Source organism: Anticarsia gemmatalis, chromosome 9 (assembly GCF_050436995.1).
Source record: "Anticarsia gemmatalis isolate Benzon Research Colony breed Stoneville strain chromosome 9, ilAntGemm2 primary, whole genome shotgun sequence".
Lineage (NCBI taxonomy): Eukaryota > Metazoa > Arthropoda > Insecta > Lepidoptera > Erebidae > Anticarsia > Anticarsia gemmatalis.
Genome location: NC_134753.1, coordinates 4,323,804 through 4,341,381, shown reverse-complemented (window position 1 = coordinate 4,341,381; position 17,578 = coordinate 4,323,804). Strand labels below are relative to the sequence as shown.

At 37.2% G+C, this 17,578-nt stretch overlaps 1 protein-coding gene across 1 annotated transcript in view; it reads left to right on the top strand.

The window, feature by feature from the left end:
- Positions 1-17,214, top strand: part of Ptx1 (pituitary homeobox homolog Ptx1) — a 42,297-nt gene extending 25,083 nt beyond the window's left edge. Inside the window, exons 4-5 of the mRNA XM_076118513.1 lie at positions 4,903-5,150; positions 14,787-17,214. Of these exons, the coding sequence (XP_075974628.1) occupies positions 4,903-5,150; positions 14,787-15,368 (830 nt within the window). The 3' untranslated portion in view covers positions 15,369-17,214. The remainder of the gene's footprint in view (positions 1-4,902; positions 5,151-14,786) is intronic.
- Positions 17,215-17,578: the final 364 nt, after the last annotated feature.

The following is a 17,578-nucleotide window of genomic DNA, read 5'->3' as shown; positions in this document are numbered from 1 at the left end:
AACGCGACTCGTTACCTAACTGTCGTGCGCTACGTTTTGACGCTACCCTCACGTTTGCGCTACGGGATCTTGGTCAATGTATTTTTTTCATGCATGACGTTAAATTAGTTGTGTAAAGTGCGATGTGACGTGCTGAATTTTATTTAAATTAGATAGGCTTTTGTGTAATTACTTCAGTTTGCTGAAAACATATCTTTCAGAACATGTTTCAGTTATCAAAAAATATATTTTAGCAGTCTGCTTGATAACTGAGTCCTACTTTCGACGATTCTGTTCAAACATTATCACTTTACTTGCTTGTAAAATAAATTAGCTTAAATTTTTTGTAATGTTTATGTACCTATGGATAATAATTGAAAAGTTAAAATTACCTAAACAAGGTAAAGGCTAGACTGACACTAGAAAATCTACATGGCAATCATCACACCTCTATTTATTTACATAAGATATGTACCGTCAGGTTTATAGGCTTAATAATAATAACTATTCTGATCCAGTTAATAATGTTTAATCTGGTTTAAGTAGTCATCACAGTAGCTGTATCCTAATGTGGTAATTATCAGCAAATTAATACCCGCGATTGTGTCTAAGCGGACATTTGCTCAATCACATGGTTGGCCTAACTGACTCTCCTAACTGCGTCTAGTGATGTGATCTCATCATATAACGTGAGTTAGCTTTATTAGTCACCGTCGTAGTAATTACTTAATATCTTCATAGGCACATTTATGCATGCCTCTATTACCGATTATAGATTCAGTTTAATATTAATCACACAAATATGTGTACAAGCGAAAGCATAATTTTAATTGTATCTAAGATTTTTTTCTACAAAATACTTCTGTATTTTGAACCTGTACGATAAGACTTCAGTTGAACAATGGACAATTTCAAACGCAGTCAGGATGGCATAAAATAAAAGGTATTTAATCTATACATTAAATCTATAATCAATTCTAGGAGATGGAATATATTTGAACCTATATTATAATCTTTAACAAACGTTTACGTAATCTTTTGCTTTAAAATATTACTTGCATTGTGTTGATAGTAACTAATAATACCTACCTAATATAAACACAACATCGGAAGAAGGTAGGTACATAATATATGTTGGTAATAAGTTATCATTTGTAAGTAAATACCAAGTTATAAAAATCGTAGCTACTTGATTCGAAGCTATCATAAAAATCGTAGCGTCAACTGTCTACCAATCGCGTATCCTACATATTTAAGCCCTTCGATAAGTGTCATTATGAGAACGTAACACTCGTTGTAAAACTATTTGAAAGTAAACACATTAAAGGAAACGTTGCGATGTTTTATCAAAATCGAGTGTCGGGTTTTGAAGTGGCAACATGTTCTGATATCGCTAACACATGTAACTGCGCTGTTTACCAACGCGCTCTTGTCATGTCGGCCAAACGCAAAGGCATAGATTAAATATGTTACCTACTAACGTAAAGGTTAGTTCGAAATGATGGATGGGTCGGCGAACGCTCAAAGCGTATCGCTGATAAACGCTATCGACGCGTTATCGACGCGCATCGGACTTATCTAGGGCTGACACGCGAGTGTTCTTATTTAAAATTTTCACTCTACATCTCATTTCATATGGCCCATAGACATTATTTTAGGCAAATGATGAACTACCTTCGATATTCCATAGTCCAATTGGTACTCCAACCGAATTCAATACCTGAACTTCTTGTAATAAATAGTCGCAAATAAATTAACAAAATCAATAGCTTCAATGATGATATAAACTTACTTATAAAGTGGAAAAGTTGGACACACCATAGCCGTATTCGTATGGTCGTTGTATAAAAGTTTTTCCTAATGTGTCAACCCTGGTTGTATCGGCGGCCAATAATCATAGTCGAGAATGGCAGCGGTAGCCCGGGGCCTAAACTTTGAGACCATAATCCCACCTTGTTCATTATACACCAGTGAGACTGACGAACCGCACAGATTGACGGTTTGAATTCACTTAACTGAATAAGCTGATACCTGGTCCTCTCTCTGTGAAAACTTTATCAATAAGTCATAGTATGTAATTCATTAACCGCATTTTCCTCCATTTATGCAGCGTGTAACTCACAAATTCGTTTCCGTAGCATAATGTAATTTATACGATGATAATAATAAAACAATGTTCAATCAAGATAAGCACCCCCAATAAAATTATAAAGGTTAATCCAATGTATAATAAATGAAATTACAAGTTAAAACAATATATTATCAGATAATTGTAAAATATGCGATTTTTGATAACGCAGCGCCATGTTTTGCTACTGTTCCTACCAACCAGTTGCAAATTAAGTGCATTTTATGTAAAAGTTAATTAAACATTAAATTTTATAATCGACGACATATTTGGTACATTCTCTGTATTTTTTAATTCTAAGGCACAATAAGCAACGAAAAATAAAATAACAATAGATATGAATGTCTAAAGGAGAATGGGCAAAATAGTATGGAGCCTGGGCGATCCGCAGCCAAACTTGATTTTTTGTTTTTTTAATGTAGTTTAGTCCTATAATTACCGTGTAGAAGTTTTATTGCCGCGACGCACTTATATGACGCACAAAATACATTTTTGTTTTTGAGCACTTTTAATAGTATAAAACATATTTTTGACTTATATTCGGAGATTAAATAAAAAGTACTATTTATATTATTGCATACAAATGTAGACATTATTAATATTCGAACAATCATAACATGTAAATATATAAATATCGTAACAAGTAAACATCTTGCTCTTCTATAATATATTCACTGAGACGACTTATCTGTCTTGAATGCTCAGCTTAAAAACGAGGCGTTCATAGCCAGTTGCGCTCAGTGGTCGGTAAACGATCTGTTGGTTAAGCAACCGTTGGCGCGGTCATTCTATAGATGGGTGACCGCATTGTGGTATTTGAACTGAGCTTCTCCGTGCTTCCGAGGGCGCGTAAAAAGTCGGTCCCGGTTGTTGTCAACTAAGATAACATTCAGGCGGCTTGAACAACTTTGAAGCTAGGTGAACCATATGATAGATAGATACGAGTTACTATTATTGTTCATTTTGATGGCATTGCAATCGTTATAAGAAGATGTAACGTCATTACACAACATTAAATGCATTACAGACACGAAATAATTGTATTTGTTCTATGAAATTCCATTATATTTACATGTCAATATATTGTTTCCTGAAAGGATTGCAGCGAAACGTTCTTAGTAAAAGTTGTTCCTAGTTATCATTACTTTAATTTGACACTACTTTCATTAATGGCCGCCGACCGCCCAGGAGTGCCCATTCTCCTTTCGGAGTAAAAATATCCACTTTTTTGTCACAGATGTTCATTCAGTAAACCTCTATTGCAGCAGAGACAATAGGTGTACATTGACACAGGGATTTCGAGCAAAGCCAATATACGCGGCTTGATTGCGATCGAGGCGTTATCAGTAACGAATTGATGTAATAACAACACCGTATCACTTGTCCCCTCTAGCCGTGATATCGTTTCGAGGGAATTTTAACGTTGGACTATCAAATAGTTGTGTTGTTTCAGTAGTTCGACTACGAGAGGTATTAACACATACATACACTTGTCTTATTTTTGTCAAAGCTGTTCGAACGTTCAGTGGACTTCTTTTAAAATTTAAAATTGCAAAAAGTACTGTAGAATTGTGTTGCTAAACTTTTTGATTCTTAGAGATACCTCATATTTTAAGCGTTTTATGCTGAAGTCACAAATGAACACATTACACGAAGTAACTGTCATACTGTCATTGTGTCTTAAAGCTAAAATAATGATGAGATTAATGTAAAAGTCTTTGCTCTATCATAAAACTTCTACACTCCTAAATATTCCACCACATTCCGATTACTACACATTTCAAAAATGATTACATTGATAATGACCCGTAAAATTATACCGAAAATAGATTTTATTACACGTAAGTGATATAAATTACGCGTGGTGTGACGTCGCTCATCGAGATCAACGAATTTACGGCAGTGTCGTAAAAGTATTAGGTGCGCTTGCGCCTAATCCTGCGCATTATGGGCTTGCTACCGGTACTCGCCAACAGTGGCCCTGATTCCATATTTTTTATTATCTAAATAATATTTAATGGGAAAACTTTTGTTTGATTTTATTTTTATGGGAGTTTTCTGGAGCAGTTTTTTCTACTACTATTTCCGTATTTGATTTAGTTTATATGTTTGTAGAGTGTAAGCAACAAACCATATTTTATTTTATTATCATATCATCACCTAAAACAACAAAATTTGCCATTACGAAACTTTACTGCATTTATAAAAGCACAAGCGTCCTCCAAGCTATGAACTGGGAGCTAAATAAATATTACTTACGTGATCATTTTACACTCCCATTAAATAAACAGATCAAATTTCTATGGAAATAATTATATAATGTCAAAACTCAACGAAAGCTAAATGCTAACAAAGTCACGAGTGAAGGTAATAAATGCGCGCTAATAAAGTCTAGCGTCTGACTCGTATCTATAATTTGATGTTAGTACTATTACACTGATAATTTATCGCCGGTACACATTGTAGCAGATTATTTAACATACAAATTGTCGAACATAAAATTGCTGATAATCCATTTTCCTTGTTGGTCTGACTTTTACAACTTGTGCGGCGCCCAGGCTATGATTTACTTGATATTTTTTCTTTATAAATGTTTGACTCTACTGAGCTATTAAAACTATTTGTTAACAGCAGATACTTATTTCGTATATATTTAGTCCTCCAGCGACAGGCACTAACGGCTACATGTCGTCAAAGTTCTGTACTAAACACAAAACTTTAGGCAAAGTCATGCGTCGTCGTAAAAGTTATCCCGAGTAACTAAACTTAGAAACTAATTCGCTCTATCTCTTCAGGCAATCGTCCCTTAACGTCGGAACCGACGATAAAGACGGAGTCAACGACCCCCGGCGTTGGTCCGGACGAGCCCTCCATGGATGACAAGGGCGACAAGAAGAACAAGAGACAACGTCGCCAACGAACGCATTTCACCAGCCAACAGCTGCAGGAGCTCGAAGCAACGTTCGCCAGGAATCGCTACCCTGATATGTCCACACGTGAAGAGATTGCGATGTGGACAAACCTTACCGAAGCTAGAGTTAGGGTAAGCATCAATTTCTTTACATTTTTGATGACAAATTATTTCAGTAATACATTTCGATTATGTGTATATCATTATAGTGACGGTATAATACTGTGACACCTTCGACAAATGTCACAAAATCAATCACATGCCTGTGCACTTTTTATGTCGTACACAAGGTGACAGTCACGAGTGCATTACAATATTAACGAGCTAGATGTTTAGGCTAATCGTCGCATCCGGCGCGCCTTCGGTATTTTTGTGCCGTGCCGTCCGACGGAACACGGAATCCCTTAATCCACGAGGATTTGATGCGTCTATTTCGGTCTCTTCATAATCCCTGGCTTAAGTCTGATCGCATCCACACTCACTGTCAATAGTTTTGGAAGGCCCCTGTTAGAGATTCTGCGGTTGCAACCGAGTTAGTAGTATTTAGCTTGTACTGAATTCATAGAATAGTTTACGGTTTCTTTGGCATGTGCACCAGTGGGTTTTGTTAATCTTTAGAACATGTGTATTGGGTGAATTCTTTGGATTCGTGTACAACAGTAGTACACAGTCTATCAGTGGAATTCAGTAAAAAAGTATTTGATCCTAATCTGCCTCCAATGTCATCTTGTAACTTTGAATAAAATTGTATATGTATTTTTAACGAGTAACGAGATGATGTGATAAATACAGTTTTAAATGAAACAAGGGTGATAAATTACCGCATCTTTTTTCATTTCACATAGCCATCAGAGAAAATCTTAAAGAATTTGGCAAGTGTCGTTTGTCATCAATTATACGGGTGCTCAGTCTTACTAACATTATGATTCATTTAGGGGTTCGTAAATTGTAGCTAAAATGTAATAGTTTGATTATTAATATAAGACAGAGATTATAAAGGGGTTGAAGGGCATTTAAAATTGTAGAGTCGTTATTACTTAGGAGGTTAAGTACTAATTTATGACTAATGGCAACATTAATTAAGTTAACTATTTATTGCCCACATTAACTGCTTTTTCTAGTAGAGTGGAGAACGCTATTATTTTTTTTACATTTCAAGTGTGAACGAATAAAAAGTCAATCACATGTTATATGAATGTACAGTAAGATGTTATTCCGCCACAAATACACCGTTGGGCAATTAATTACTGGGTTATCACATGCAGATACGTGTAAATCGATACTTTATGAGGAGTGAGGCGTGCCTCAAGTGTTAGGTATTCGTTTCAGTCTGTGCGTCGAGTACTGCGCCGGATCAGCCGCGTGTGTTCTTCAAAACATTCCCATTTGTATGAGACGTAGGGCTGTGAGGAATGCTTACAGATTGCATCTGTCAAAAGTACGTTTAGCATTTGATTGATTCCACGCAGCTGTGAGTTCTAACATATGTATTCATAGTACATATTGTCAGTTAGACAGCAAAGTAACCGCACAGATAGTTTATCACGCACATTCAATGCGTATACATTTTTACTACTTTATAATTTTTTGTATGCATATCCGTCATAATCATGAACATTGAATTTATAATATAATTAATTTGTTTCATACGATCGTATAATTTGATATAATAAGTTTATTTGCATTAATTAATTATTGCACCTAAATACAATATTCTAATTCTGTCAGCCCTGGCGGGGATTAGCGTGCGCTCGTCCGCTGCGCGCCGCCGCGCCGCTCCCGTCCAATAAATCTGTGCGCGCGCGCGCATATAAATCGTTGAACATTATTTTTGTTACCAACTCATTAGGGTCATTGCCTGCGTATTGACTCAATTAGCGTTCGTAAAATATGATATGTTAATCTCCATGTTTTCTTTACAACGCAGTTCCTGGCGAATTATATTTGTCAAATCAGACTATGTATTCTGTTTAAAATGTTATTTTAAACGTTCTGAATCTTTGATGTTTTAGCTAAGCAATGTGTTTTGATATGTGAGATTATAAAATCTATACAAATAAATTTGAAAGACACATGCGGAAATGTTATTACTATGTTCATTTACTCGCAAAACATAGTAAAAAATAGCTAGGTGTTAGAAACAGCTTAATTCATTTTTTTAACATTAAAGATGTATTCGTGCTGGTTCAAGGAACTAATTTTTAACGAAGTACACACATTTTAAACTAAATTCTGCTTTTTACGCAATCGTCGAAGGAAAGTCAACTATTCCCACAAAACAAGAAATAAATTATAGAACCGAAAAATAAACAACATTTACTCATTTGGCTATATTTTTTGTTGCAATTTGTAAATATAAAACCGCCCACCAGCAGTTTTCCCTTCTGAGAACCGGCACGGCCCGCATCGTCGGCAATCGTCCGTGAAACAGCACTTGACACATTTCATTTGACGAGAATACCGCCCCAATATCGTGTTGCGTGACGTCGAATTACTCCATCCATCTATTAGACACAAGTAGATAATTTTACTATTGATACATTTTGTTATTGAGAGAACAGTCTTACAAAATAAAATGAATACTAGAATACAGTCATGTTTGCAAGTAAAACAAGTTGTGTCTGATTTATTGAGAGAATACTGTTGTTCGAAACAATATTTCTTGAATATTGTAGTTCTAGAATATGGAAGGTATTTCCCGCAATAATTCAATCACTGAATATGTTTTCACTCAAAGATTTATTGAACGCATTAAGCTTCAGTGAAACTCATCACAAGTTTATTTTTTCTCTTAAATTATATTAATCGATTTCAAAAATGTAATATTCGTATTTTAAACCTCGATAAATAAGAAAACACCTGTTTAAAAACGTTATTTATTAAACAATCATGTTGGTTCAATGTGGTAAGATGTGACAACATTTTAGTATAGTACTATCGAACAATCTGAATCATGACCCACCATGTGCTCATTTTCTAAAACGCGTCTATATACACGTAGGTCGAAATTCGCTTGAACCTTCGTTTCCTTGGTAATGAATTTGTTATCTGTCATTATTGCGACAAATCTTTGTCCGCCAATACAATAATGCTTTGCTACCGTTTTCAACAGGCTCCGTGGTGTAGTGGGTTGATGTTACGACTGCGACGCGTCAGGAGTGGGTTCGATACCCACTCAGGGCATGGTTTATTCGGCCATTATAGGAAATAATGTAACTATAAAAATCAAAATAATATAGGGTAACCAGCATAGTTATTACCCGGTTAAGGAATTGATACACAATTTTGGTCAATAGTATCTATATTTAGTAAAACATTGACATAAACTCTATCATAAACGCAACTTAAATATTCTCTCTAAAAGAACATCAGTCCTTTGTTTCAATAACTTTATACTAATTCAATATTAAACACTTAAAAACCAGAAATTCTAGCGAATACTGTTAATTCAAATGTGTTATCCTTAACAAATATTGCAACTTTTTCTTTTCGAACTACACACCTGTCGGACAAACGTCGGACATGAGTTCTATAAATTAAAAATGTTACCGTACCAATATTCTAAAAGTAACATACCTATATCGCAATTAATTTGAACTAGTTACTTTAGAAATTAAAATAAACGTATTATTCCTTAACATTGGCAATCACGGTATGATGGGCAATGACTATAATGGTTACCCTAATCGTTTCACAGATTTCTAAATGACGTGCTATTTGATATTTGACACAAATAGGTTTTTTCGTAGTGAAAAGAGTTTAGACTATTTACATTCTACATTCAAATTAAGAGTGATTTATCGAAAACGTATCTACGTACTGTAATAACAAAGGTCAACGTTGTCTGTAGTCGTAGATGTATCATTACACAGTCGTATGCATGTTTAAAATGTCCTAAGTGCAACTTTGACGATAGAGACGAAATTCTTACTGTTTTGACGGTGTCAAGCGAATTATCGGCAAAATGGGTCATGATTCAGTTGGTTCGATAGTACATCAGAGTATGTGTAAAAAAGGCGTGTATCAAACACGTTCGTCGACAGGGCGGGCGGCACGGAACATTATTTATTTTACGTGAAAAAGGCCACTCGGACCGGCTCTGGCCTGTTTTTGCGAAGCTTTTAGTGCACGTCCCTGTCGCCTGTCGTTGCATGCAAACAGTTTAGCGAGATTTACCTTGTTTTTACACACTAGCCACGCGTGCAAGAACTCTAAACTGTGTTACAGTGCCACTGTTAGCTTTTCGTTTTCGCTGAGAACTATTGTAACGATATTTTGAAATAGTGAAACTGTTCGATTGCTTAAGTAAAATAAAAAGAAAGTTAGAAAAGCAGTGTAGGAATAAATTTCCTATTAGAATAATGTCAAGCCTAACGCTTGTTTATAAATATAGAATCTAATATTACTCATGCACGGGAAATTAATCGCTAGACACTGAACAACCCGTCGTGTCATTGTTAATTCCTCGAAACGTTGCATCAATATTGACATTTACAATACAAACAAATGTTCCTATAATTAAATTATTAAATCTGGGGGCACGGAAGTGCCCCCGCAAGTCGAGCAAAAAAAAAGCGGCACGGCCGTAACATCCTTTTCTCGAAGCAATTCGGGCTATTTTTGACACCCCTATAATTTCGTTGTGGATAAAACAAGAAGCCTGGATTTTCAGCAACCAATTAGTCATTGTATAAACACGGTATATTTAAAATTTCAGCCAATTTGAACCAGTAGTTTAAGAATGACAACTTGTTAAAATTTTGAATTTTGTCACTCACTGATTCACTGACTCACTGACTCACTGACTCACCGATCATCAAAAGTCTAAGGTACTTCTAGCAGACTTAGAAGCTTAAAATTTAGAATACAAATAGGGTTTAGTGTCTTAATCATGGGAAAATTCTTATATTTTCTAATTTCGGTCCAGTTTTCTAAATACACGAACTGCAACAATAACTTTGTAATCCCATATAAATGTATAAGATTACAATGTTACATTTGCAGTTAATAAATTATTATTACGGTAGAAAATAAAATAAATAGGTGTAAATAGGTACCTACTATATGAAGCATAACGGGAGGGGGTATAGGGTGGATAAGGGTGTTTAGCCCATGAAACTGAACAACATTCCCATAGGAAAATATGTTGAATTATGAAAAAAAACGTCTTTCCATACAAATCGGACTTATGTTCGCTCTACAAAAAGAAGTGAGATGCCATCAAAAACATTCTGTAAAAACCTCAAGTCTCGCCGTAAAAAGTGGTGAGATCAATATAATACCAAGTCGATTAATCTATTTAGTCTCTACTTAAAGGACCTTCTGTCTTAAGTTATTACGTATGTTATTATCATGCCAATTAAAAAAAGATACCTTTAAAACAAATAGATCGACTTGGTCATCGCAAGAAAACACAAATTCGCCATTAACATTTCAGGAGCATTAACTTCTCGTCGTGCTGTGTAGTGTGATACATAGTAATAATTAAATCATGCGATGGCCAGGTCGGTCTATTTGTTTTAAAGGTATCTTTTTTTAATTGGCATGATAATAACATACGTAATAACTTAAGACAGAAGGTCCTTTAAGTAGAGACTAAATAGATTAATCGACTTGGTATTATATTGATCTCACCACTTTTTACGGCGAGACTTGAGGTTTTTACAGAATGTTTTTGATGGCATAACATTGTCATGTTCTAATCACGGCTGGCCCGTTCCCAACCGGTAGTCTACGTAATAATCTTACACGAAGAATTTGTTTCAGTAAACAAGAGATACGGTATTAGCGCATTTCAATTACAAAATTTATTTCACTCGAGATATTTCTGCCAAGAAATCGTATTCCAGGAAAGTTTACTTTGTCTGTGATGTTTTAGAGTTTATTATTGCACATCGTAAGTCAAGCCGAGTTGAGCGCACTGCATACTAGATGTCCAATGAGTTATCCCGATTATGTTTTGATAGGCTTACGGTATAGTGTTGTGATCCCGCGGACTTTGCATGCGTTAGTATGGAATTTATATCAATGAATGGAGGCTCAAATCGCGTTATTGTCAGATGCTGTGGTTATATAACTGTCGGGTATGCGCCAAATCAACTTTAGTAATCTCTATTTACTGAACACAGAAAAGTCAATTACAATAACTGTCTTACTGATTGTTATTTGTGGTAACAATACTATTGTAGAGTCTGCTTAAAATACTATTATCACGCTGAAAATTAAAGCAAATAGCTAAATACTGGCATCCATTTTATTTTAATCTAATTTCACGTTCTCTATGCCAGTTTGTGACAAGCAAATAGTTCTGAAAAGTATGACTTATTTTCTAGCATTTTGAAAGCATAGTTACAGCAGTTACAAGTCTAATTAGCGTTATCATACTCCGCATTTAGGAATTTCCGGACGAAATTAATTTTAATATAAGTTAGTTAAATCAATTATTTGCATATTATAAGCCAATGCTAGTGTAGTTATCTAACTCTACTTCTTCTAGCGGTAAGTTAAACTTTGCACTGACCAACTCAGCCACATATCCATTACGTTCCTACATTTATAAAGCGTGAAATAATTATGCAAATGATAGTTATTTTGTGGTTTTACTATTGTTAGAGTGGTATCCATAACGCAGAAGCTACTGCCATTTCGCTCAGTAGGGTGCATTTAATAATATACTCGTAGTCAGGGGCGTCAGCGACTGGTCACCACAGATTAGCAGCGGATTTCCTACCTCCGGCATTAAGTCAGTGAGTTAGCTCTGACGAAGCACTGCTTTTGTGGAAACTGGTTTCAAGTCAGATCTATAGTTGACACATACGCTTAGATTCGAATACTTGACCAAATGTAACTCTAGACATCTTTATGTGATTATCAGTTATAAATTGTATAGGCTAGAACCTCAGATATATGAATAATCTGTCTAAATTTCCAAAATCTTAGCTCATCCTCATAAAAATCAAACTGTTATTATTTAAAAGTTAACTATTGATAGTTTCATATTGATTCTAAATATCCAATAGTTTGGCAACCCTGAGTGAAACACGCGTCAATCCCGAGTTTATTATGCTATATCCATTTATGTGAGCGCGTGTTTATTTGACTTTGGAATAGTCTCCATCCTGATCAAGCACGCTATACTAGTTCTACTCTCTACTACTATAAGAACTATAATCCTATGTTCGTAAACTATGGCCATTCTGTCGGATAAACCGTTGTTTGATTGATGACACTAATAAAACTGTGATTCCAGTTTAATTTAAATTTAAGGCAATTTAGCGACCCTGTGGTCCTGCTGACCGTAAAATAACTTCATTACTTGTGGTGGGGTGCCTCATCATTCATCACTACTAGTAACCTAATGAATTCGGAACGTTCGTAATTTATTCAGCCAGTGTTAATATTAAATCTGTGGGGATAGTTATTATATTAAGGTAGAAAATTGGATTCCTTTTTTCTTAAATATGTTTGTCAATTAGGATAGTATTTCTTAGAAGAGACATTTAAACTTCGATACTGAATACCCACTGTTATGTGTCGCTAACTTGTCGTAAACTACTTAGTTAATGCAGTTTACCTTTAATACATTATCTTTTTTTAATTTTAAAATGCTTGATAGCTATTTTTATCCATTAATGGCAACATTTTTCCGGGAAACAGGAAAATTATTAATCATTCTGTTACTTCGTAGCACTCGTAGCAAGTGCTACGAATACTTAATTAGGAGATTTGAATAATTTTGCTTACATAGGCCTATAGCGTATGGTCCGTTGAAGGCGTTTGTCAGTAGGTAGTCGTGTGTGCGTGTCAGGAGGCTCACATTAATCTTGCCGAACATGCGCCACGTCCCGCATGATAACTTGATAACCGGCTAACCAGTCTATCCTCTATATCTATTCGTAGCTTTGAGATTTACGTTTAACATTATATTTTGCATTTTTAACAACATTTTCACTTTGTTTTAGAAAGTACTGCATAAAAAACCTCTATTCAGCTCCTAAATCGTTGGTAGACTTAAGCGTTAGTCATGCAATACAATAAATACCACTTAGATACGTAAGAATCACATTATCGTATTTGTATCGAATCCGATCTAGCCATAAAAGCTATAATAAGGACTCGGGTAATGTACACATTTGTATTCAACTGTACTGCTTTATTGTGTGAGATTCTTGTTGTTATCGATGTACGGGTCACTTGATTGCATTCCTTAACAGGTAGTTATTGAGTATAAAAAATGTCTATCGGCTGGATCAATAATAGTTTAATTTCAACGGGCTTACGTTATTGTAATTCAGAATTTACAGTAATCTTTTGTGTGAAGTATTGGACGTTGTCGCTGCAAACAACCGGCATACTGGGTAAATTAAAGCAAACACGCATTAGTATCGATTTCGGAAGCATTAAAAAGTGTCGGGGTGTCTCCTTGCCGGGTGACGGAGGGCGCGGGCGGTCACCATTCTGCAATAATATATTTAAAGGATTAGCCCCGCGTCGCAATATCGCGACCCTCCTCCGGTCTCATGCGCCCCGCCGCGTTCGTTCGCTCGCTGTCCGCCGCTATTCAAATAATGGAAATTATTTCCACATATGTGCACCTAAATAAATATCATTCCGACGTCATTATTGAACACCCCCGATGTTTCTGCGGAGTTATTTTCACCCGTTTGTTCGCGGTTTGAATGGGAAATAGCGGATGTGTAAAGCTTCTTGTTTTCGTAATGGAAAGGGAGTAAATCGATTGTTTTAAATGGCTATAGAATTACATGAATCGGGATTTAATAAATTCCGGTTCCGTAAAGTTTGTACTTTCACGTAAATCTAGGCATGTGGACATAAAGCGCGGTCTACCTGAATCATCTTGTGTACGAAACATGCGCTCATGCGAATTTGTGAAATTTATGTTTCGAAAAATAAACGATTGTATATGGGGTGGAAACGACCGTTTATGTTCACTTAACCGAGGAAAGAGGGTATTATTTACCGTTTCGGCTGGGTGAACCCGCCACTGTGAGTGAGACAAATACCGCCGGCGGCACAATATTTATTGCAGTCGCTACGTGGATTGCGCAATTTATCGCGGAGGTGTCGTCGGCGCGATCGATCGCCGGTGACGGACGCGCGCCATACATCAGCGCGCGCGTTATCTGCGCTCACGGCGACTTATCACCGCCACTCCTCCTAAATAACAACATCGAGTGAGCGCGCGGGCTAGTGCGGAGGCTCCTCCGCGGTGATGTCCTAGTAGCCGCTCATTTATTGCGGCTCGATCAAGTCGCGGCGAGTGGCGGCTCGCCGTCCCGCCCAATCGCGACGCTCGTTTATCTTCATTTCGCGGCCGCAATTAGACGGGTCGTTGGCTGCGGCGGGCGCCGGGCGGGGCGCCGCCACCGCCGCCGCTACGTGGCGAGAATACCGCGCACAGTCGCTCTGTCAACTTTGTAATGAGTAAAGTTGATAACTACGCAACGCAAGTCGCGTCCACATTCTGAATCTCGTTAAAACTTGTATATTCGCCGTCAAATTACCGGCCACTCCATTTACCTATCTGCAATCGTGTCCCTTTTCTTGCTGAAAGGGAAAAAATATTTAAGTTTAAAGTAAGTTTTGCCACGGGGATTATTTTAAGCACTTAAATTGCTTATTGAAACCACCGAAAGGCAAAGTGTCGACTTCATCTCAGTAGTAAGCACGAAGAAGCACTCAAAATACCTATCTATATTCGGTTGGAGCTTAATGCTGGTCGTAAATTAACATTCTTTTTTTTTGCAGGTATGGTTTAAAAACCGAAGAGCGAAATGGCGGAAACGCGAAAGAAACGCAATGAACGCAGCAGCGGCCGCTGCAGCGGACTTCAAGAACGGTTTTAGCACGCAGTTTAATGGCCTGATGCAGCCATTTCCCGACACTGACGCGCTTTACTCATCGTACCCCTACAATAACTGGGCTGCTAAAGTTCCGAGTCCACTCGGCACGAAGAGTTTTCCATGGCCGGTAAATCCCTTGGGTGGTGTAGTTCCGGCCAGCCACCACCAAGGATCAGTGAACTGTTTCAACACAGCGACATCCATGGGCGGCGTTGGAGGCGGCGGCATGGCAGTGGCCGGGTCGGCTGGCGGCGGCGTGGCGCCTTGCCCATACACCGCTCCACCTAACCCCTACAGCATGTACAGGGCTGAGCCGTGCACGGCCATGTCTTCATCGATAGCGTCTCTGCGGCTGAAGGCGAAGCAGCACTCGTCAGGCTTCAGCGGCGGGTACGGCGCCGTGTCGCCGGTGTCGCGCGCGGGCTCGGCGCCGCTGGCCGCGTGCCAGTACGCGGCGGGCGTGGGCGTGTCGGACCGCGTGCTCTGAGACGAGGCACGCGGCCGCGACGACCCGCGCTCGCCGCCGCCGCTGCGCGCCTCCTAGTCGCCGCCCGCGCACCACTCGCCGCCGCCACAGCCGACCGAGCACCCGCTCTACAGGCACCTGTGGGACTGGTTCGACTGAACCACGTTCCCGTCTACACCAACGTAGGTGACGCAACCTATTCCTCTCCCGGAGGAATTTGACACGCTGTGATCGTCTTCTTAACGGATTATGTTTAAGCGGCCTCTAAAGCACTAGTGATGTAGAAAGTAAGAGATTGACTTGATTTCCGTAGAATCTGTGAGGTTGCGTGCCCTACCGTCACGTGTGGAGTGAACTTGAGGAGTTCGGCGGAGACTCGCGGTGCGACAGGATGCGCACGCACTATGTGGATCCATACTTAGTTGTAAACGTTCGTTACGAAACTTCGGGCAATAAACTTAACGATGTCGTTCTAATGTAAATATGTAGTTATGTACTTACGTATACCAAAGCGATGTGTGCAATTTTTACAAGCTTACAATGTACTAGACTACTTTAGATTAAGTGTTTAGCTTATAGAACACTGTAAATAGGTATAAATGAATTTGGTAATTTATTTGAAAATGAAATAAAGGGCATTTGAGACAGTAATAGTGAATATTGATAGCATTCATTAGCTATTGTTGTTGTTCTAAATGTTCATTTTGTTGTGTTATGTTGGGAGTGGCGAGCTGAACTGTAACAATGTGACGGCCCTCTCACTCAACATTGTTTCGCATTTATACATAACTATGCATATCATACATATCAATATTTTGGAAAAATAAATCCCTAACAATGAATATTGTACAAACAGTGAGCATCTCTCAAGTTGTGTTACAGTACAAACTTTGTAAAATACCAATCACGATAACAAAATTTATATAAATATACTAGAGTTAATATAAGATATTTTTCTCAATTTCTCAATAAAATTTACTTCTGTTAATATTTAATTAAGTACCTACATTATACTGAAGGTTGTTACTACTTATTGGATTGTATTGACTGCAAATGTTCGGTTTTAACGAAAGTCTTATCCTAAACTGTAAATATACGATATTATAATTATAAAAAGTAAGTGTGAACATTTCTAAACGGAAATTGTGTACTTTGACACTACAAGGCTTAATGCGGAATAATAGTTAAAATATTTCTTTCAAGGCAAAAGTATTGCATATATTAGCAAACGAACAGTTTGTTAGTTCTCTCTGACATGTTTTAAAAGCTTCAACCATGCATACACTCAACCACTTTGACTCATAACAAAATAGGTTACATAGGTATTTCGTCACTTAACGCTCTATAATAGGTTTTACACAAACCGATCACATTTTTGTCCGAGATTAGTTAATAATATAAATCGCTTAACTGTACTCGCATCAGTTCCTAAATACATGTCTGATTTGTAAGTATTGAACAGTTATCCGCCAACACAATGAGATTAACGTAACCAGGATCTCAATATTTATTAAAATATTTATATCTTAACACCGTTTATGAATGTAATTGTAAATTATTGTAACTATTTAGACGTAAACATTCACTAAGTATAATGTTTAGTTTAATACACGAACTAGTATAACCTACTTCCGTGTGCCTACTTAACAGTGAAGGAAACACTAAATTATAAAAATAAATATGTAAATATATAGATTTGACCTATAATGTTAATGTGAAATTCGAGGTTTTCATTTTATACATATCAGACCAAAATATCTGCGAACATAAATAGTCCGTTGAAATTATTTTGTGAGTAATCATTATGGAAATATCAATTGTTTTGTAACTTAAAAAACCTCTAGTCATAATAAAAAATATCACTGAGTATGTTTGGTTTCATTCCTTTTTCTTTTTGTTCATATCTATTTCCTACCTAATAATTTACACAGTCCAGTTGCGCAGAGTAAGAATTATATTTTAGGCTTTTCAGCGACCTACCTATCCTCTTTTTATGTAAAAAGAACCGCAACATATACTTACACATACACAGTCTTGCTGTAGTCGAAAACATAGAACGCTCGAACGTAGGCCTGCATAGTGCAAAGGAACTCTGTTGACTCCGATCGAAGAATCTGAGCGCTATAGACCTCGCAGTCACTCGCAGTAACAAATTTCCAACGGAACCTGAAAATCGTTTACGATCTAGTGTGAGTGTTTGAGTCGTTTTGCGTTACCTTTACCTATTCAAG